The sequence below is a fragment of the Arachis ipaensis genome, chromosome B6, assembly GCF_059453495.1.
Source record: "Arachis ipaensis isolate K30076 ecotype BB chromosome B6, ASM5945349v1, whole genome shotgun sequence".
Taxonomy (NCBI): domain Eukaryota; kingdom Viridiplantae; phylum Streptophyta; class Magnoliopsida; order Fabales; family Fabaceae; genus Arachis; species Arachis ipaensis.
This window is the reverse complement of record NC_142441.1, coordinates 147,220,092-147,243,819: the sequence shown is the minus strand read 5'-3', so window position 1 is coordinate 147,243,819 and position 23,728 is coordinate 147,220,092. Positions and strand designations below refer to the sequence as shown.

Here is a 23,728-nt window from a genome sequence, read left to right as displayed (position 1 = left end):
AAGTGGCTCAGTAAGCTTGACAACATCTGTACATTGATTCTAAAACTTAGAGTCTAAAACTTGATCCACAAATGTTTTAGCTTTAGCTTCTTTGGAGTAGGCTGAGATTGTCCATTCTTTAGAAGTTACCATAGCTCTTAATGCATCTTTTTGAGCCAGAATACTCTGCAAAGCTATGAAATTGGTAGCAAAGCGAGTTGGAGCTGGACGAAGTATTTCTCGTCCACCGGTAAACTTCCTCATAAGATACAATGGATGACAATGATTATATATGTATTTAGTAATCTTTGAAGCATGTGAAACTGTCTCACTGACTTCATTCAACTTTCCAATATCTTGCAACATCAAATTAATACAATGCGCAGCACAAGGAGACCAATACAACTTAGGGAATTCAGCTTCCAACAACCTTTCAGCAGCAACATAATTTGCAGCATTATCCGTCACTATATGAATAACATTTTCAGGACCGACAAAGTTGACAACATCCTTAAAAAGCTTAAACAATAATTCAGCAGTCTTGGAGGCATGAGAAGCATCAACAGACTTTAGGAAGATAGTTCCTTTAGGACAATAAACCAAGAAGTTAATTAAAGTGCGCCTACAACGATCAGTCCATCCATCAGCCATGATAGTACATCCAGTTCGCTTCCAAATTTCACGATACTGTTCAATCATCTTTTTCACATCCTCCACCAACTTACTCAACAAATACCCACGAACTCTACCAAAGTTTGGACCTTTATATCCTGCACCCATGTTTGCAATAGCATCAATCATTGGTTGGTAATATGCTGAATTAACTGCATTAAATGGCACAAAAGCATCAACCATCCACTTTGCAATGGCAATGTCACATTTTTCTACAATTTCTTTACTTTGCAATACACTTTTTATCGTTGGTTGGGCTCCAGGTGTTGTTGAAGATGGGAAAAAAGTCTCTATTCCAGTAGTCTTTTTCCCTTTCCTAGCTGCGGGTGGTGGCAACCTTGTCCTTGAATGTTGGAGTTGTTGCTGTCGTGCTTCAACCTCTTCCATTCTATCAAATTCTCTTTCAACATCATCACATTCTCCATAACTTTCTGCATAATTTTCTTGAGTTTTCCTTTTCTTATTCATAAATTCTTCAATACTTTGCCCAAATTGATGAGCAACAGCAGGTGGAACCTTTTTGCACTTCTCAACATCTCCTCCTTTTCCAGCCAAGTGATACTTAAATCGATTAATCCCACCTCCCCTAACAGGTTTGTCACAATATATGCACATCATAGTAATTTTCCCTGTTTTTTCCACAATTTGTTTACAATGACCCCAAGCTGGATCAGTCTTTCCTCTATTGTTATAAACTCTTTTAGTGGTAAGATCAGGGATAGGAGTTGCTGATGATGCTTGTTCTTGAGATGGTGGCATTTCTGATGGTGTTTGAGATGAAGCCATTTTTAAAATTCTAGCAAAGAAACCAAAAATATTTTCAACAACAAAGGATTTGCTTAAATCAGTTTTTAAGCAACACAACAACCACCACCATTTCACCAAAGTTCCCTGATTCAACTAACAGCAACTCTAAAGTTTAAAGTCTAAACAAACCAGCAGTAAACAACAACACCAAAGTTTCCTGATTCAACTAACAGCAACTCTAAACAACCAGCAACTAAAAAACTATATACCAAATTACCAACACAACAACCAGCAACAGCAGCAACCAGCAACAAACAGGGAAAATACAATTCAAGAACAATTCAACAGAGACTAAAATTACCAACCAGCAACCAGCAACAATATAATTCAATTCAACAGAGACCAAATTACCCACCAGCATCCAGCAACAATACAATTCAAGAACTACTCTAAAAAATCAAATTTATCAACAGATTCCATAACAATAGGTCAATAGCAGAGGCACTGACCTGAGGGAGTAGAGGAATTGAGGCAGAGACTGAGGGAACAGAGACTGTGAATGACGGAGAGGTGAGGCCGCAGAAGCGTTCTGAGCTAGTTGATGAACAGCGCTGATGAGGACCACTCGAGACTGAGAGTGACGACGAGAGGTGAGGCCGCGACTTGATGAACAGCGCTGACGAGGACCACGCGAGACTGAGAGTGACGACGACGAGGTTGGCTGGGGGGGTGTATCGGCGGTGACTGGTGAGGCCGATTGATGAACTCAGACTCTCAAAGTCTCAGAGAACTCTTCTCAGACGCCATTAGGGAGATCAGGAGATGTGAGGTGAGGCAATGGGGGAAGGGGGGATAGCCATTAGGGTTTCATTTCAGTTTGGGGAAGGGGGAATCATTATTCATTAGAACGACGCCGTTTTGTTTAGGAATAAAAAAAAAATTGCACCACCCGGACCGGGTCACATCACCCGGCCAGGTCACCGGTTTTCATCAAAACCCACCGGGTTGAACCGGATTCCACCGGGTCTATTGCAAGGCCAGTTCAACGTATGGCTCGGCCCGATCAGGTGACCGGATTTCCGGTCGAACCGGCCGGGTCAAACCGGATTTGATAACTATGGTTACGCGTTTTATAAGATGAGAGATTTTTAAATGTATTTTTTAATTATGAGGAATAAAAATGCCTACATTTAAAAAGGTCAAAGACCTATTTATTTTTTACTCTTATTATTTAGTGGAATCTATTATTCTAGTAGCTAAGGTGGTTATATATTTTTTACGCTTATTACTTAAATAGTATTCTTACTATTAACATTATATTTTTTTATACTATTTGTAACATTCGTTAATTTTATTTTTTAATATAAAAATATCATTTAATTTTAACAATATCTTTTAAATATTACTAGAATTATATAATTATCGTGACTATTATAATAATAGTCACCATACTATACCCTTTATTATTTACGGTATGCAATGCTGACAACGATTTTGAAACACACTTCTTTCCATGTATGGCTGTTTAAATTCGTTTTGTTCACGGAGTATAATTTTTAGCACAGATCGTTTATAGTTAGTTTAATAAATTATTTTTTATTTTATTTTTTAAAAATATTTTAATTATTTTTAACTCAAAAATTATAAATAAACAATATTTCATTAATTGATGGGTTAGACTAGAGAAGATATTTGCTGAATTTTTTGAATACAAAAAAAAGTCCACCCATTTAACTCGCGAGCTAGTCTGTTTAGCTTGTTATTTAAACGAGTTTAATTTTAAAGATAAAATCTGTTTGTTTAAACGGACTAACAAGTTGACCCGATAGACTTAATCCATTTTAGCGATCCGACTTCTATATGATAATAGAAACAAGAATTAGAAGACATTTGATTATGGTCAAGACAAAAAAAAGTATCATATATTGATATTAAAGTATAAAAAAACTAATTATATAAAATATTCTAGATAATATTTTACATTAACAATATATATTATTTTTAAATTTATTTAAAAAAAAAGCTAAAAATAAAATCAAATGTGCCAACACTTGATTATGTTTATATGTGTCCAAACTGATAAAAAACAATACTTTTTATTTTTTATTAAAATATAGTTATATATAAAAAATTGGATAAAGTATATTTTTTGTCCATGAAATTTGTCAAAAGTTTTAAAAATATCAATAAATTTTAATTTGTTTAATTTTATTCTTAACATTTTTGATTTGCATCAATTTTATTCCTATCTTCAAATTCTTCGGGTCAAAATATAAACATTTTTTTCCAATTTTACCCTTTAAAAAACTATTCACAATCATCATCATTTCTAAAATATATTCTTCTCTCTCTTGAAAACATCCCTTCTCAAACCTTCCATATCCTTCACGGTTGCATGGTGACACTTGGTCCTTCTCCCTAACCATGTAATTGCCGCCGGAGGACAATGAGTATCCTTTGGATAAAATACTGGCTCCGATGAGCTTTCTGTTACAGAGGAAAGGATCGAAATCTGGAACGGACTCGCATTGTCCATGCCACCTTGTGAGAACCGGTGGCATGCCGAAATCGTGGAAGCTCTTTATCTCCGGCCATACCCTGGTGTCGAGGATCCCGAACTGACAGAATTCCCAACTCCAACCCAACTCGACAGATGCTGCAAGACGACTCCTCTCCTTCCCTTCTCCATGGCCATCGTTGCTGTGATATGAAGATTACTCCTCACGCTCCCTCGCTTCCGGCGTCTTCCCTATCGCCTTAGTCGTTGGTCTTCGCTGTCGCCAATCGGTGGTGGGACAAGGTTTGTCGGCGACGACACGACGCCGCTGTTGAGATTAGGGGTGGCAAAGCGGGCTGGCCTGCCCCACCTCGCCTAGGCCCGCCCTATAAACAGTGCGGGCCGGCCCGCCCCGCCAACTAAGATGGGTTCAAAATGCTAGCCCGTCCCTCTTTATGACGGATTGGCGGGTCGGCGGGCTAGCCTGTTTGACTCTTTTTTATTTTTATTTTTTAAATAAAATTTATTAAAATTAACCAAAAAATAATAATTAAAAAATCTAATACAAATAAAAATTAGTCAAATTATAATATAATTTTTTTCACTATCTTTTTTTTTATTTTTAACTTCAATAAAATTGTTCAAAATAATATTTGTTAATAGAACCATCTTTATTTTAAAAAATAAGTCACATAATTTGAGCATATATACGAAATTGTAAAATAAAATAAATAAAATTAATAACTAAAAGAAGAATAAAAATAAAAAATAAAAAAAAGTGTTTGAAAATTTTATAATTGTTAATTTTATAATAGTAATAGTTTTTTTATTTAATTAAAAAAAGAAAAAAATCTCCGACCCGGCGGACCGACCCGCTCCGCCAAAGCCCGTCAATTTGGCGGTACGGGTTTGGTGGATTTTTTTTATTTAGCGGGTTTCAAATCCTAACCCGACCCGACTTTTTCAGTGGGTTTGGCGGGTCGGCCCGACGGGTTCGATCCGTTTTACCACCCCTAGTTGAGATTCTCTCCTAGATGCTACTTCAAATACATATGACTTCCTTGGATGCAAGACTTCGACCGCCGTTGATGACTGAAAGGATAATATGAGTAAGAAAATAAAAATATTTTAAATTTTACTTCAATAACTATAATTAATTTTAAGATAAGAAATTATTTTGTACATCATATATATTATAGGATAATATGGTTATTTATTATTTTTTAATGATAAATATTGTTAAATAAAATGGTGTAAGAAATTAGAAGGAAATGTATTTACCAGTTCAAGAAATATTAATTTATTTTTTAATAGAATAAATTATATATTGAATAACAAAAATTGTTATTGGTTTCTCTTCACACTTATTAATACTCAACGATGGTGTTTCGGTACATTATGTTACCAAAAATATTAATCGATCTAATAACTTTTGTAATGACATAAGTTTATAAATTTAAAAATTTAAAAATTTAAAAATTTAAAAATCATTTCATAAAATGTGAAGTTTTAACAAGTAACAATGTTGATCATATTGTTTTGACTTCAAAAATGAATACGATACTAATAAATAAAATTGTTCCAGTTAAATTTCAACAAAGATAAAAGTCTATAAGTACTGCTATTAATGAGAAATTAATCTATTTTAAAGATAAATACAATTTTTTTTACGAATTTCCTAATTCGAGAAGTCGAGAACTAATCCACCACAATTGATGCTCTATTTATTAAGGATATGCCGTTAACTAATAGATTGTTATACACACAAGGCGAGATTTGAGTCTAAATATTTGCTTAAGCGAACAAATGAGATGACCATTCAACCAATCTAAATTGAATAAAATAAATATTAATTATTTTTAATATTTTTAAATTATAAAATATTTATAATAATAATTATTATATGTATTTTTTATTTAATTTTTTAATAAATTTTTTTTATATAGTTTTATATATTATCCCGTGCAGGGCACGGGAACATACACTAGTACATATAAAAATGTATTAATATTTTGATATTCTTTTAGTACAATATATATTGAATTTTTTTTCACTGTATTCTCCAACTCGATAAGTCAAGGATTAATTTATCGTAGATATTAATTGTTATTTAGAAATTTGTCACTGACTAATTAATTGTTGTATGTGCGATACATGATTCAAACTCTCAATATTTATTTAAGCGAACTAGTAAACTAACTATTAGACCAATTCAAATTATTTACAATATAGATTGAATTAGTTGAATACGTATACTATTACCAGAAGAATTCTACAGAAATAATTAATTTTACCTTCTCTCCTCAATAAAAGTATTTAATTAGTTGCCTGAATTAAAGTTTATATTCATTTGACTAAACAACAACATTAAATTTTTCTTCACGTATAGTATTTTTTCAAATTATTGTTTCAATTATTCTCTATATATAAGTCATTTTTTGATACAATTTTATACAAGTCATTTATATTTACGCGTGCACGTTTATTTTCGTGCTGTTATTGCACGTTCTTCTTCTACTTCTTCTTCTTCTTCTTCTTTGTTATTTTTCTCTTTCGTTATCATTCTCACTAACACCACCTCCTCCTCTTTCTACTCCTATTACTTTTTTCATTGTAATTTCTTCTCCTCCTTCCTTTTCCTCCTTATCCTCCATCATCAGTTATCTCGTTATTGAATATAATGAATAATTCAAGTTCAGATTATCAATTGAACCAGAACGAAATTGATTATTGTTTTGAATCCAATCAAGTGGTTGAGGTGTGGTTCGATTCTACTTAATTTTTTCGTTAGTAGTTTATGATTCTGTAGGTGAATAATTTTTCATATTTATCATATTTGTAATGTAATTGTTTAAATTAACTAAATAATTATATAAACACATAAATTTTAGTTAAAATAATTTTACATCAAAATTAATCTCAATATACATAACAAAATGTATTAATATTTTAATATTCTTTTAGTACAACATATATTGAATTTTTTTTTTCACTAAGGATTAATTTATCGTAGATATGAATTGTTATTTAGAAGTTTGTCACTGACTAATTAATTGTTGTATATATGCGATACAGGATTCAAACTCTCAATATTTATTTAAGCGAACTAGTAAACTAACTATTAGACCAATTCAAATTATTTACAAATATAGATTGAATTTGTTGAATATGTATACTATTACCAGAAGAATTCTACAGAAATAATTAATTTTACCTTCTCTCCTCAATAAAAGTATTTAATTAGTTGCCTGAATTAAAGTTTATATTCATTTAACTGAATAACAACATTAAATTTTTCTTCACATATAGTATTTTTTCAAATTATTGTTTCAATTATTCTCCATATATAAGTCATTTTTTGATACAATTTTATACAAGTCGTTTATATTTACGCGTGCAAGTTTTTTTTCATGCTGTTATTGCACGTTCTTCTCTCTTTTGTTATCGTCCTCACTAACACCACCTCCTCCTCCTTCTACTCCTCCTTCTTTTTTTATTTTAATTTCTTCTCCTCCTTCCTTTTCCTCCTTATCCTCCATCATCAGTTATCTCGTTATTGAATATAATGAATAATTCAAGTTCAGATTGTTAATTGAACCAGAACGAAATTGATTATTGTTTTGAATCCAATCAAGTGGCTGAGGTGTGGCTCGATTCTACTTAATTTTTTCATTAGTAGTTTATGATTCTGTAGGTGAATAATGTTTCATATTTTATCATATTTGTAATATAATATGGAACGGACTCGCATTGTCCATGCTACCTTGTGAGAACCTGTGGCATGCCGAAATGGTCGAAGCTCTTTATCTCTGGCCATACTCTGGTGTCGAGGATCCCGAACCGACAGAATTCCCAACTCCAACCCAACCCGACAGATGCTGCAAGACGACTCCTCTCCTTCCCTTCTCCATGGCTATCGTTGCTGTGATACAAAGATTACTCCTCACGCTCCCTCGCTTCCGGCGTCTTCCTATCACCTTAGTCGTTGGCCTTCGTTGTCGCCAATCGATGGTGGGACAAGGTTTGTCGGTGACGACACAATGCAGCTGTTGAGATTCTCTCCCAGATGCTACTTCAAATACATCTGCCGTCCTTGGATACAAGACTTCGACCGCCGTTGATGACTGAAAGCTTGGTAACCATCGCCATCGTTGCTACAATTCTGTCCTTGTACTGCACCAACAAATTTTTACAATGAAATAACATTTTTATTAAGAAAAAAAATATAAGTAAACAACTCCTATCCAGCTAATTTTTTACTAGATCCCGGTTGATTACCTAGCAGAAATTGTTTTACTAAAAACGTTATTCAACAGTGATTCAAGGTGCTACATTTTGAATCAATTACTGAAGAAGCGTTGAATAACATAAAGAAATCACTAATTAATACTATATGGATTTTCTGTGGTTATTATGAAATTGAAAGTACGTCTGCATGCAAGTCTAATTTGAAGCAAGTTGGATGATGATGAACATAGTCAATAAATTCAAAAGATGCATAGATTGCTGTGTAGTCATGCATTGGCATGCATGCTTTAATAAAAATAAAGTAGTGAGAATACGTGTTGTTATTTGTGATTGCAATGCAATGCATGAGAACCCAAAATAAACCAAATATGATCTGGGTAACGCTATACAATAGCCAAAGTCTCATTTCACACACATGCTCACTAAGTATAGAGCTAGTAGCTTTCGATCTCTTTGATGATAAAACCAAATTTCTGGTATATTGCAGCATATATGCAGCTTTCTTATTTTTATCAATCGGGTAGAGATGGTGCCGATGCCTCTACATATTTGGAAAAATGACCAAGTCAGATCTGGAAGAAGTGAGGTGTGGGCCATCATTTTGATCAATGTGTTTATATATATCACACGGTTTAAACAAGGCCTTTGTGCTTATTATTGTTACAGTACTAGTATCCCCCATATCACAATCACACTCTGGACTACCTTAATTATTCGGCTAATTTCTTTTTGAAACGGAGAAAGAGAATGTGTTATTCATTGGTATGAATAGGTTGAGGGTTTTTTTAATATGGAGATCATAGTTGTCAGAACCGAACCGGTGATCGAACCGATCAGATTACTGGGTCACTAGATTATTGGTTCAACCGGTGAGTCACTGGTTGAACCGTTTAACCCGGTCCTATATAAATAAAAAATAACTAAAAATTTAAAATACATATTTTCACTAATATTTTAAGAATATTAAATTATTTTAAAATAATATGAAACAGAAATAATAAGTATTTTGTTATTTTTATTCTATTATAAATATTTTTATTTTGTTTTTGTATTAAAATAACTATTATTTTTAAATTTCAATAATTTATTAATTAGTTTATATCTATTATATTATTATATATTACAAGTATTTATTAAAAAAATAATATTAATATATATTATATAATTATGAAAAAAAAGAATAAGTGAGTTTATAATTATTGTTAAATAAAAATATAATTAAAAAGATCAAGTTTATAACTAAAATTAAAAAAAATAAAATAAAAGTAGATTAGTTGATAACAGATACTTATATATATATTATAATTTGCGTATAAATGTATAAGAAGCATAGTAGCCTAGCGGTTGTGAGTGTCTCATAGTTCACTGAGGTTAGGGGTTCGAACCCTCCCTCCACCAACATTTTGAATAAATTTGTATTTTCAATCGGTTCGGTCGGACCGGTCTTGACCGAGTTTTGACCGGTTTTCAACGGTTTATAGCGGGTCTGACTGGTTCGTATCGATTCTCTTTCTTATACGGTCTAATTATCGGACCGGACCGGTATAGGGTCCGGTTTACCGGTTTTTCGGTTGAACCGGCCGGTCCGGTCCGGTTTTTACAACAGTGATGGAGATAAGAAATCTGAGTTGGAGTTCATAATAAAATTTGATCGGTACACAAATATGACCCACAGACTTGTGATTTTAAAAAAAAAAAAATTATAAACACAAATCTAACCTTTAGATTTGTGGGTTTAAAAAATAAGAAACCCATAAACACAAACCCGACCCTCATATTTGCGAATCTGACCCTCAAATTTTTTTTCATTCTCTTCCATAATTTTGTGATACACAACTCATCTCATGATACAATAAAACACACGTTCTTCTCTAATATTAAAAATAAAAAGTGTAATTATTCACCAAGAAGTATCTTGACCCCCTTTTCTTTTTTTATGGGAAAAAAATTAAAATAAATATAACATCGATAATCTTACTAATAAAATCACTAATATAAAAAAATGTCTTGGATTTTAATCTCAATTCACATTAGGAGTGGCAATGATTAAAGGCGTTCTATGTCTCATATCCCGATATATTATACATGCATAGTTTTTTAAGTCTAGATTTACGACTTATTAGTTATTACCACCTCATATTTTAAAAAGATTGGAATTCAGCAATTATTCAATTGAAACAAATATCTAGCAACAAATTAAATTATTCTTGTGCCTTGTTATTATAATAAATATGAATTTTCCTTATGTCATTATGATTCTGAATAAACGTTCAGTATACATAATTCTGAATAATCTCCCCTTCAATCTCGTCCGCTTTATAAATATTTTTCAAGATTTTTCTTGACTCCTTTTCATTCCCCTGGTTGTACAACCACCTCGGTAATTCACGTAGGATCAATATTAAAATGAACTGAACCACTGCCGGAAGTCCGGCCAACCAAGCATCCAACGCCACGTTCTAGGAGTCTGCACAAGTCACTACAACAATATAGATTATTTTTTAGGGTTATAATGTGTAAAAGAAAATTAAAATTTGTCAAAAAAATAAATTTTGACACTATTTTAACTATGAAAATATGTTAATAAAAATTTTGTCAAAAATAGTATTTTTAACATATAAGTGATTGTGAAAAAAATTTAAATCTTATTTTGATAAATATTGGCTATCAAAAATAATTTGTTAGAAAATTTTGAGAACATATTTTCTGTGATACTTATTAATTGTCAAAAATACTATTTATTTTGACACTTATTGACTATAAAATATTTTCAACAAAAAATTTTAACAAATAATGAAATGAGATCTTGAAACTAAAGAATAAATTGAGATTTTGAAGATAAAGAATGAGTAGTATAATCCTAAATTGAGAGCAGTGTGATATCAAAATTAACAGAGCCCAAAGAAGAAGAAAAATAGTGGAGTAAATTGAAAACAAATGAGTATCAAAATTAAGGAGTAATTTTCTACGGTCAAATTATTCATCAAGAAAATATAGAAAATTTGACATTTGTGATATTTGTCAAAAATATATATTAATTTTGACATCTAATTATGGTGTTAAAAAATAAAGTGTTAAAATAACTCTATTTTCTTATAGTGAGTTAACCAAGATAGATAAGATGTGGACACATATTATTTCAATGAGAAAGTATAAGGAGCCAATGGTCTAAGTGTACAATGTGTATAATGAGAAAGTATTAGAGATATAATCATTAGTGTTACATTTTTCTGTCAAGTTAAGCTTTTGGGATGAGTGATTTCATGACATGGTATCAGAACTCTAGATATGGAAGGTCAAGAGTTTGATCCTTGGTGAACCCCAAAATCAGCTTAAACTTTTGGGATGAGTGGTTTCATGACATGAGATGTCTATTATCCTCAGTATCTGGATGGTTATTCTAGATAGTATGGGTGATGTCCATTTTATTCATATTGGGCTAGATTTAGCCTATTGTACACATTGTACACTTAGACCATTGGCTTCCTAGTAATACTCTATTTCAAATAGTTTAGTCAAATACGTTAAATTATCTAACCGTTCTTAGTTATTATCTAAGCAGATATACCTTGGTGAACGCAAGATTGATAACGTAGGAGAGGAATTGGCCAAAGGTGTTAAGGAGACCATTGATATAAACGAAAGCTCCTCTAATGGCAGTTGGGAAGGCTTCTCAGATGTAGAGAGAGAAAGTCATGGAAGTTATGCCAACTCCAAAACCAACCAAAATTATTCCAACAATGAGGACCCAAGGAGCAGGGGCAATGGCCATGACTATTATGCCAAGAAAAAAAAATAATATCAGCTCCCAAGATAGAGATCTTACGGCCGAGCCTGTCGTTCATCCATCCACCAACTGCACCACCAATGATGGCTCCCGCTACAACCATACTTACAATGGCTTCCTACAATCATAATTTCTTATCAAATTCTACAAAGTCCTCGTGAATGTAAAGCAAGCTCTTGAGATAACACTGGTGTCGTAGCCGAAGAGGAAACCTCCAATTCTAGCATATAGAGTAAGGTGCATGATGTAGGGCAAACTAGTTGCTCTTTTCCAGAATTCCGTGAACTCTTGCTTACTTGCTACCTCCGGCCCTCCTTCCATTCTTATTGATGAACACCTTATTAATTTAATGTCAACCCTATTGATGATTTCTAGCTTATCTCTTCCACTTGCACTCCACGCTGAAAATATTATTATTCCATCAATCATAAATCAATTGTTATTATTTATTTATGCATGCAATTAATCTCATACATTTCATAACATCATGCAGACTTTCAATTATAAAGTGAAATATGATCTCAACGGTAATTAATCAATAATATATGCTATTTCTTATCCAGATCTTAACACTTTACGAGAAAGGTCATTATTATTGTTTCTAATTAACCATGTAAAATTGCAATCACGAACTCAGAAATACTTCGGAATATATCCTATGATATCATTATTATTTATTTATATATAAAGAAAAAGTACGATCCAAAAAAGAATTGAGATAAATTAAATAGACGAAGCATGTTATATACTTGTACTAAAAAAAAGCAGAGAGAAAATGAGCTCTGTTATGAAAACCACAACACTCTGATGTTAAACTTTCGTTGTATCTCTCTAATTCTTGTATTTTGTTATTTTGTTAGAGAACTTAGCTTTAGTTATAGATAAGATACACAAAAAACAGATCAATTTTTACGGAAAAAATAAGAAATTGGATAGGATTAAAAAAACTAATATACGGTTAAGACAGAGTTGAATATAATAAGGCAATCTTTGCTTATTATTTACTATAGACATATTTTGGTGCCTTGTTGTTTGTTAAAGATATGAATATATTAGCTGCCACTTTGCTTATTATTTACTATAGACATATTTTGGTGCCTTGTTGTTTGTTAAAGATATGAATATATTAGCTGCCACTAACGGGAAAGATTTATATATAAAGGAGAGAAAAGACAGAGTTTAAAACATTGCCAGTAACTTTAAACTTTCAAGACAAAAAGGAGCGTAATACCACACAACTGATCTGAGAGACCTTCCGAAAGTTTAACATTAGAGTGCTGTGGTTTTCTTAGCAAAGTTGATTTTCTCTCTATTTTTTCTGTAGTACAAGTACGTAACATATTTTATCTGTTTAATTTATCTCAATTCTTTTTTAGATTGTACTTTTTCTTTATATATAAATAAATAATAATGATATGATAGGATATATTCCTAATTGTTTCTGTGTTGCTGATCACATCTTTACATGGTTAATTAGGAACACTAATAATAATCTTTTTGATAAGGTGTTAAGATCAGGATAAAAAAAATAGATATTATTGATTAATTATCATTGAAATCAAATTTTACTTTATAATTAGAAGTCTGCATAATGTTATGAAATGCATTAATTGTATGCATAAATAAACAAAGATTAATGGAATAATAATATTTTCAGCGTGGAGTGCAAGTGGTAGAGGTAAACTAGAAATCATCAATAGGTTGACATTAAATTAATAAGGTGATCAATAAGAATGGAAGGAGGGCCGGAGGCAGCGAGTAAGCAAGAGTTCACGGAATTCTGGAAAAGAGCAACCAGTTCGCCCTATATCATGCGCCTTGCTCTATCGGCTGGAATTGGAGGTCTCCTCTTCGGCTACGACACCGGTGTTATCTCAGGAGCCTTGCTTTACATTCGCGAGGACTTTGTAGAAGTTGATAAGAAATTATGGTTGCAGGAAGTCATTGTAAGTATGGCTGTAGCGGGAGCCATCATTGGTGCTGCACTTGGTGGATGGATGAACGACAGGCTCGGCCGTAAGACCTCTATCTTGGGGGCTGATATTGTTTTCTTTCTTGGTGCAATAGTCATGGCTATTGCCCCTGCTCCTTGGGTCCTCATTGTTGGAAGAATTTTGGTTGGTTTTGGAGTTGGCATAGCTTCCATGACTTCTCCGCTCTATATCTCAGAAGCATCCCCAGCTGCCATTAGAGGAGCTCTCGTTTGTATCAATGGTCTCCTTATCACCTTTGGCCAATTCCTCTCCTACCTTATCAACCTCGCATTCACCAAGGTATATATATCTACTCGGATAATAATTAAAAAAATTAGATAATTTAACATATTTGACTAAACTGTTTACCATAATATGCAGACTCCTGGAACGTGGCGTTGGATGCTTGGAGTGGCTGGACTTCCGGCGGTGGTTCAATTCGTTTTGATGCTGACCCTGCCTGAGTCACCGAGGTGGTTGTACAACCAGGGGAAAGAAAACGAGTCAAGAAAAATCCTGGAAAAGATTTACAAAGCAGACGAGATTGAAGGGGAGATAAAAGTGATGAGAGAAGCGGTAGAACAAGAGAAGCAAGTGGAAGGGTTGATCGGTCAAACTCTTGGAGAGAAAATGAAGGCTGCTTTCAGCAACGTTGCTGTTCGAAGAGGATTGTATGCAGGCGTGACTGCTCAAGTCGCTCAACAATTCGTTGGCATCAACACCGTTATGTATTACAGTCCAACCATTGTTCAGTTTGCCGGCATTGCATCAAAATCTACCGCACTTGCACTCTCCCTTGTCACTTCTGGTCTCAACGCCATTGGATCTATCCTTAGCATGCTTTGCATCGATAAATATGGAAGGAGAAAGCTCATGCTCCTATCCCTTATTGCAATCATCATTTGCCTCCTCACTCTGACTGGAGTTTTTTATCAGGCAGCTACCACCGCTCCGCCAATTGACAACGTTGACACCCTCAGTTTCGGTGCTAACGCTACATGCCAAGCTTATCTTGATGCCCCCAATGTCTCTTCCTGGAACTGCATGAAATGTTTGAAAGCTGAATGTGCCTTCTGTGCCAGCACTGGGGGCAATGTAAGTTCATCACTTCCATCTCTTTCAACTTATATATATATATATATATATATATATATATATATATATATATATATATATGTATTAGTCTAATCTAATCTAACGTAATCAATGAACATGATGCAGCATCTTCCAGGAGCGTGCCTGGCGGAAACAAAGGAAGTCAGAGTGGTGTGCGGTGAGCAAAAGCGCGTGTGGTTTTCTGATGGATGCCCAAGCAAAATTGGAGTTCTTGCAGTTATAGTGTTGGGACTATATATCCTTGCGTATTCTCCTGGAATGGGATCAGTGCCTTGGGTTTTGAACTCAGAGATTTACCCATTGAGATTTAGGGGAATTTGTGGAGGCATAGCAGCAGTTTCAAACTGGTGTGCTAATCTCATAGTGAGTTTAACATTCTTGTCACTCATCCATGCACTTGGGGCTGCAGGAACATTCCTCCTCTTTGCTGGGTTTTCCACAATTGGACTAGTTGCCATCTATCTATTGGTACCAGAAACCAAAGGGCTTCAATTTGAAGAAGTTGAGAAGTTGCTTCAGAAAGGGTTCAACCCTTGCGATTGCACCAATCCAAAGACAGATGAAGAGAAAGCAAGTACTGGTAAATAAACAATATGATATGATGAAGCTGTTAGTTATCTCTTTTCATATAGATTGAGAATTGGATTCTCTCTTCGAGGAATGAAAATTAAAGGAGGAGATAAATATAATTGCTGCTTCAATGCGTGCGTTCTCTTCTTCAAAATCCATGTTGACAGAGCGATACAGAATTTCTCCATGTATGTCAGATTTGTATCCAATACATTAAATAAGAAAATAGGCACGTTGTATGAATACTTTATGAAAAAGTATAAGGAGCCAGCAGTTTTATTAAAATCTGGCCAACAACAAAAAAGTGAGTAATTCCACACCGTTAGATATAATTTTACACCATTAAAAATATTAATGACAGCTAATTTGTAACTACAAATCATAAAATTTCTTGGTCTCCTAACACTCTTTTACTTTTATTTTTGTTTTTTTTACACATTTGGCTTTTTCATAATTATAAAAAAAAATCACAAAATATTATCTTTATATAATTATTTTTTTTTACAATAAGTCCGTGACAAATTATACTACCACCATAACAATATAAAGTATTAAAATAATTAAATATTTTTGTATTTCACACAAAAATATATAAAGAATTTAACCTCTTATTTATTTTATTTATTTTTACTATTAGATTAAAACGTGATCATATAAAAAGAGAATACAATTTCTTAAAAATAAAATCTCAATATATACATTAGAAAGTTGAAATAATTTATTTTTAATAAAAAGTTTCAAATTAAGCACATAATTAATATATATTTTAGAGAATTAGGTTAAAATTTTCATAAATTATTTTTTTCTCCTAAGTCTTCATTCCACAGCAAGTCTAATATCACATTGCAATTTACAACTTCAACAAGAACTCACCTAAACTAACATAAACTAAGTTGTTATTTCCGCGCATGCGTGCATGACCTTTAGGCTTTAATTTTACACAAGCTCAACAAATTATTGAATTTTTAAGCAATATATACGTTATTTAGTAAAGGGCAATGCTACGTAGCCAAAATATTATAGATAATAAATAAAGATATATGATTAATAACATTTGCGTTTATAAGAGAGTGTAAATCACTCTCCTAATTTAATTGACATAATTAATTTTTTTTATAATTAATTATCTTTCCTCATTTAATTATACTAAAAGTTAATGTTAAATTTAATGTGAATCAAATTCCAAAAATTTCTCTCTCATTATTACTATATGCATTTATAATTCTATAACTTTTTTTCTTCCAAATAAAAATCTCAAATTCTTATATTTTTAATTTTTTAAAAATTTCAAATCACCTCAACACATTTTAAAAAAAAATATAAATATTATACGTATAAAATATGAATATTAAATTAGAAAATTTAACAAATTTTGTTATACAACTCATATTTTACATATAGATTATTATAAAATAAAAAATAAAAAATAAAATATAAACAAAAATTAAGAAACAATATTTTAAAAATAATTATTAACTCGTCATATTAAAATCAATAAATAAGAATACGTATAAATAGTAAATAAAAAATATTAAAATTATGACTCTTTGGTGTACATATAAGATAATTTGAAATATATAACAAGACACATAGTTTAAAATTTAGTAATATTAATTATAAAAATTTATTAATTATGAATATTATATATATGAAATTATGGATGTTATGAGTATGAAATTATAGATGTTATTAATATAAAATTTTGGATGTTATTAATATGAAATTTTGGATGTTATGTGTACCTTATCTAACTATAAATGTTATGTGTATGAACTTATGGATGTTATGAGTAAATTTGCTAATTGAATAAATTAATTTAAGTATTTGATATTCCTTTTTCAAATCTAATTATAGTAAAATTTGAAAATATATGTAAATCAAAATAAATGATTTCACTTTGAAAAATATGAAACAAATTTTTAAATTATCAATGATTTAAAAAATTATACGTTAATTTAAATGTATACTATCTTAAAAAAAATTAAAACATGAATCATAATTATTAGTGTATATATGAAATAATTTGAAATATATAATAAAATATAGTTTAAAATTGCATAATATTAATTGTAAAAATATATTAATTATAAAAATTATGTGTATAAATATATATATATATATATAAAATGTACTTTTGTTACATAATAAATAAAAAATGTACTTTTGTTATTATTATAATATAAATTAAAAACCATAAATATAAATTATGTATATTGAAGGGGACAAAAATTGATAAGAATATAAATTGATAAGAATATAAATTATGTATATTGAAGGTCCTTCTATATTCATTTAATAAGAATATAAATTGATAAGGTATGTATTTATAATATACTATTAAATATATATAATTAATGTTTTTATATATAATAAATGTTGCAATAAAAACGGTAGTGCATGGAAGAATTTTAATTAAATTTAGTTCATCTAATTAAATAAAGTTAAAAATAGAAGATTTTGGCTGATTTTGGTTCCCTAAGTTTGGTTACCAAACTTTTCTCTTTAGTAAATTAGTGGTACTAAGTGTATGTCAGTTACCTAAAATATTTTTCTTTCTCAAAAACTTTAACATCTCACTATGTTGTTCATCAGTTTAATTAACTGATATTAACTTAACATTATATTAAACTAAACATCATTATTTGCAGCCACTATAAATAAATAAATAAAAGCCTACGTCATTATTCTTTCGGGTTTTAAATAGGGAAAAAATGTTTCATTTAAACTTATATTATGCTTGAAAGCCGTACTACTTTTTGCTCCTAGATTGAAAAATCAACAGTATCGAATCATTTTACTTAGAGTAGAATGATAATTAGGTTTTTCATGATTTTGATTTTAGACTAATTAGTCTTTAAAAAAAAATACCAATTAACTAGATCTTCATAATAGTAAATAATAGACATGCATATCTTTCTGTTAATAGATAGTACGAAACGAAAGAAATTGCTCATGTATTTTATTATCTACAGCGGTGTGTATTTTGTTGTTGCCACATGAATATAGAAAGAATATAATTTTAGACGGGAAAGGATTAAATAACGTGATATATTGTTGCTTATGGATTCTTCATTTGGTTTTTGATGTAGAAGCAGCTAAGAGAGAACACCGCAAACAGAACAGCAGCGCGAACAAGTGGCATCAGGAGCGGAGCTAGATTAAATATTAGAGGAGGATTAAAAATATTTATACAATAAAATAAAATTAAAATAAAATTTGATGGGAGGCTAAACTAAAATTTACATATAATTTACATATAAAATTAAAATTAGGGGGGGATTACCCCCTTTCTTTATAGATAATTCCGCCCGAGTGGCATGGTGAGTCCTATAAAAAAACAAAATATCAAGTGCGTTGAATGAGTGTAGGTTCCACTCCCACATGCCATCCATGCTCCCTCCACAGGCCATTACATTTTCTTAGACACATGCATATGACACTATTTAGACTTTTTCGGTTTCTTTATTGAACTGCAAAATATTTAGTCCAATTTCTTGTTAATTGTTATTTAAGCATTAGACATAGGGGATAAGGGTGGCAGTAAGTAGAATAGGATAGAGTTTGGAGCTAACTCTAATTTTATTCGCAGTTTGAGAATATGTTAACTCTAATCTTACAATTAATTTTTATACACGAGGACTTTTCCAAACTAAAAGTAATAACTATTAGTATCCTCTACCTCTCTGCACCTCTGTCTCCAACCAGAACCTAGATTGAAGACTCTCTTCTTTGACATTCAGCAGCGTTCTTCTTCTTTTACCTCAAGGTTTCACCATGTCACCACGCAACTAGGAGTTCCATGTTGCCTTCGATCTCTGCACGTTGCTCTTCCACAACACTGTTGGCCCCTGCACACACCTCTTGCTTGGCATGCATAGGTGGCTGCTGCTGCATTGAACCATTGAGAACCATCCGCCCAACTGCCTAATGACTCTGAATACGCTGTCACTGTGCCAAGGATTTGAATAGTTTGAAAAGAGAGAAGAACATATTTTGGAAATGACGATGATGGTGAATAGTTCTAAAAGGATAAAATTGAAAAAAAATGTTGTTGACTATATTTTGATCAGAAGAATTTGAAGATAGGGATAAAATTAATGCAAATCGAAAACATTAAGAATAAAATTAAAACAAATTAAAATTTGGAAAAGTATAGGTAGATAATGAGAATACTAAACAATGTGATGAACAATGGATATGTCAGATGTTCAATTCAATAGGTATGCAGATGATTATGTTCATTATTTTTAATTGGATGGTTATTTCTTTTGATTCGATTTATTCATGCACAGTTAACAATGGCTGGATGTTCAATTCACTAGGTGTGTAGATGGTTATCCTAATAATGTTAAGGTTTATGAGGTAATTTGAGGTGGAATATTTTTTTACTTTATTGGATCAATTTTAGAGTACATTATTTACATTGTTTATAAAAATTATTGTCTACCTAACAAAATCGTTAAAATTTAGATTTTTTAAAAATTTTAACAAATTTTAAAGACAAAAAAATATACTATTAAATGAATGCTAATTTTTGATGAGGGAATAAAGAATAATAAGCGTCCAAATGAATTATTGGACTAATCTGTTTAGTCCATTATTTTTTTTAATTAATTGGACTCATTTTATTTAACCCATAATTTAAATAAATTTGATTTTAATAACAAAATATATCTATTTAAACAAATAAACAGATTAATGCAATAAATTTAACCTATTTTGAGAGGCCCTAGTCCCTTTCGAACTAAAATTCACCCAAAAGGCCGAAACATAGGTGTTACTTACTGCGTGATCATTCCTTACTTCAAAAAAAAAAAAGGCATCCTAATTTCTCGGAATCTAGGATGAATAAACATGATGCGGCTGAATTGACAATTCAAGTTATAGTAGGAATAAAATTTCAATATGATCCCACTAAACATTACGCACTTGCCGCCGGCAAAGATATTAACTATGCCTCGAGCCAAATTATTAGGCTCCAAGTAATTTGGTCCAAAGTATAGACAAAAATATTTCATAAATATAAAATAACTAGAATTAATTAATTTTTTTAAAGAATTATTTCTTTTAATAAAACAATAAATTTTCTATAAATATAAAATCTAAACATACCACATATCATTGATTAAGTACATTAATACATGGCATACCATCAGTCAATACTACGTCTACGTGGCATAACACAAGCCACTTCAATGTATCACTACTGACTAATGTTATTGGCTGATCAATAACCAGAATAACTTATAAAATATAACTAGTATAGTAATATTTTATCCATAATAATATTACAAGAATATAATTTTTTAAAAAATTACAAGAATTTATTTACAGTCTGATTTTTTTAGCCGACGGAGACTTTTGTTCTTTATGACCATTTTGTAAATCTATAACAATATATATAAAACAATATATAATGGAAAAACCTGTTTTGGTGTCCAAAACTTTTTTCCATTTTTATCCTTCCTAATAACCTACCCGCTACCTCATCTTCATTCATGTTCTCCTTATTTTATAAATCCATGTAACTTCTATAATAATGATCTATTTCTTCCCTTATTCTCTCTCACTTCACATTGCTGTTACTAGAAAAACTTCCTTCGTTTCTCATCCATCTTTTCATGCATCTTTCTCACTTCATCTAATATATAATTTATTTTTCGTCATTAAATAAAAGTGTAAAACTATGTTTATATGTTTGTTTTGATTAATTACAGTTGACAAGATATCAATGGAAGTGGTGAACAAAGAACAGAGGCAGCAACACCTCACCATACACTTATACATCCCATTAATAAATTTATGTAGTTAGTATATCATTTAATATGAATTATCTTTTACAATATATTTTCACCATAAAAACAAATTTATTCAATACTCATAATAACATTGTCTACGTAACAGATCCAATGATCCAAATATAGGTAACAATCCTGTATATTTATTTAATTAATAATAATTATTTCTTAGGTTTTGATTCGATAAACCTTCCATAATTGTCCTAAATGATATTGTTATAGATATTATTATATCTTAATGCACTTTAAATTAAATATTTATAACAATATATAAAGGGAATAGGATAATTTGGTGTCTAATTTTCACTTTTCTATCTTAATCTTATTGATAAATAGTGTTTAATATAATTGTCGTCTGAAATTTTGGTCAAAAATATAATTATGTTACTTTTTTATTCTACACATAACTTCTACTTATGTTGTCTTTTTCTCTCTTCTATGGAGTACATGTAGTACTCTCTATCTATCTTTATTTCACTCAATAAAAAAAAAATAATGATAAATATGTGTATGGAAATAATAAAAAATAATAAAAATGAAAATAATTTTTTTTAAAAAAATAATGAAATAAAATATGATTTAATATATTGAATATAAAATTAAAAAAATTAGCAATTAAAATTATGCCAGAAAAAGAGTTCTTTAAATTTAAATTTTTATATCTGCTTCAAATTAAATAAGATTAAAAAAATAAATAAATTTATAAATTTTTATAAATTTTTATCTTAATTATTACATATAATAACAACATAATAATTTTAGTATCATACTTAAATTAATTTAAATTTTATTATTCTATACATAAAATAAATAACTTATAAAATTGTTATTTTTATTTTTATTTATTAATAATTTATTATTTATTAAAATTTTAATTTTTTGTGTCAGATTTATAATTTAAAAAACATAAAAATTAATTTTCTAAAAATATTAGAAAAAAATAAAAATATAAAATTATAGTTTTGTTTTGAAATTAAGTAAAATTTTAAGAAAATCTTAATAATTTTATTAGTTAGATACATAGAAGTTGACATATTAGATCTAAAGAAATATTAAGAATTATTATAAATAAGTGTTAAGAATAGGGAAGATATTCAACAATAATATAATATTTTTATATTCAATTGTATATGTTAATAGTAGCTAAAATAGTAGTGTCCATATAATATTACTCTTTTAAGAAGATATAAAATATTTGATATTATTTTTTTTATAATTGTTGGCAAATTTTATAATTTGATTAACAAAAAATCTGAATACTTGATATCTTAAATTTTGTCTGAAAGCAATAAAATATGACTTAACAAGTAAGTCTGAAAAATAATAAGAATCTATATAATAGGTATACATCTAGATATGTAAATCCAAGAAGAAAAAAAAATTTCTTTTAGCAAATTTTTAATAACTCAAAAGTTAATATAATGGTAGTTATGGATCAAAGTGATAAACAAAAATGAGAGTTGGAATAATGGTACGGTCATAATTAATTACGATTGGGATGAATAGAAGAAGAAGAAAAAAAAAAGAATAAAACAAGGCAGCATAATAATAATAATAATAATGAGACAAAGGATAGTGTATAATATGATGAGATAATATAATCAAAATAAAAATTAATAATCTTAAAAAATAATAAAATTAAAGATAATTAAAGAAGTTCAAGATAAGATTGAAGAAATATATTTTTTATCTATTAAAATTATGGATGGAGATAAAAAATGTTTTGGATATAAATTTTTAAATTTGCTTTTAATTAAGTAGGATTGAAAAAATAAATAAATTTAATAATATTTATAAATAACTAATCTTTAAATAATATCAATAAATTTTTGTATTAATTTTATTACACATAATAGCAAATTAATATATTTTTAATTTTATTTTTTAATTTAAATTTGTTTATTTCAATATTTTACATGTTAAATAATTTAAGATATTTTATTTTTTATAAATTATTTTTAATTATTATTAAATTTATAATTTCCATATAAAAATATAAAATTAATTTCTTAAACTCAATATAATGGCAATACATAAGTTTGGTGTCCAAGATTTCTTTCCAGTATTACCGTTTAAGGTCAGTTATTCATCTCTGAAAAAACTCCCATTACTCCACTTGGCCACCTTGACGTAACTTTCACCTGTTATCTTTTACCTCTTATCCATTTTTCTCTTCTGATTTCATCTTTTATTAATATTATTGAATACATTAATAGATTTTAAAAATATATTAATCTCATGCCAATATTAGATTTGCTTTTAAACATTCAAATACTCATAACAATAATAAGAGTAATACCCCAAATAGGTCCCCAAGAAATTTACCATCCGACAGTTTTGT

At 29.9% G+C, this 23,728-nt stretch overlaps 1 protein-coding gene and 1 pseudogene across 1 annotated transcript; one reads left to right on the top strand and one right to left on the bottom strand.

The window, feature by feature from the left end:
- Window positions 1-39: 39 nt before the first annotated feature.
- LOC107647673 (uncharacterized) lies at window positions 40-1,437 on the bottom strand. The gene has a single exon (XM_016351729.1). It carries the CDS (start codon window positions 1,435-1,437, stop codon window positions 40-42), a length of 1,398 nt encoding a protein of 465 aa, XP_016207215.1.
- A 12,226-nt stretch (window positions 1,438-13,663) lies between these two features.
- LOC107647672 (inositol transporter 4 pseudogene) lies at window positions 13,664-15,607 on the top strand (annotated as a pseudogene).
- Window positions 15,608-23,728: the final 8,121 nt, after the last annotated feature.

What these genes read in the sequence shown, in the direction of transcription:
- LOC107647673 (XM_016351729.1), bottom strand. Translation starts at nt 1,437, where the DNA reads ATGGCTTCATCTCAAACACCATCAGAAATGCCACCATCTCAAGAACAA.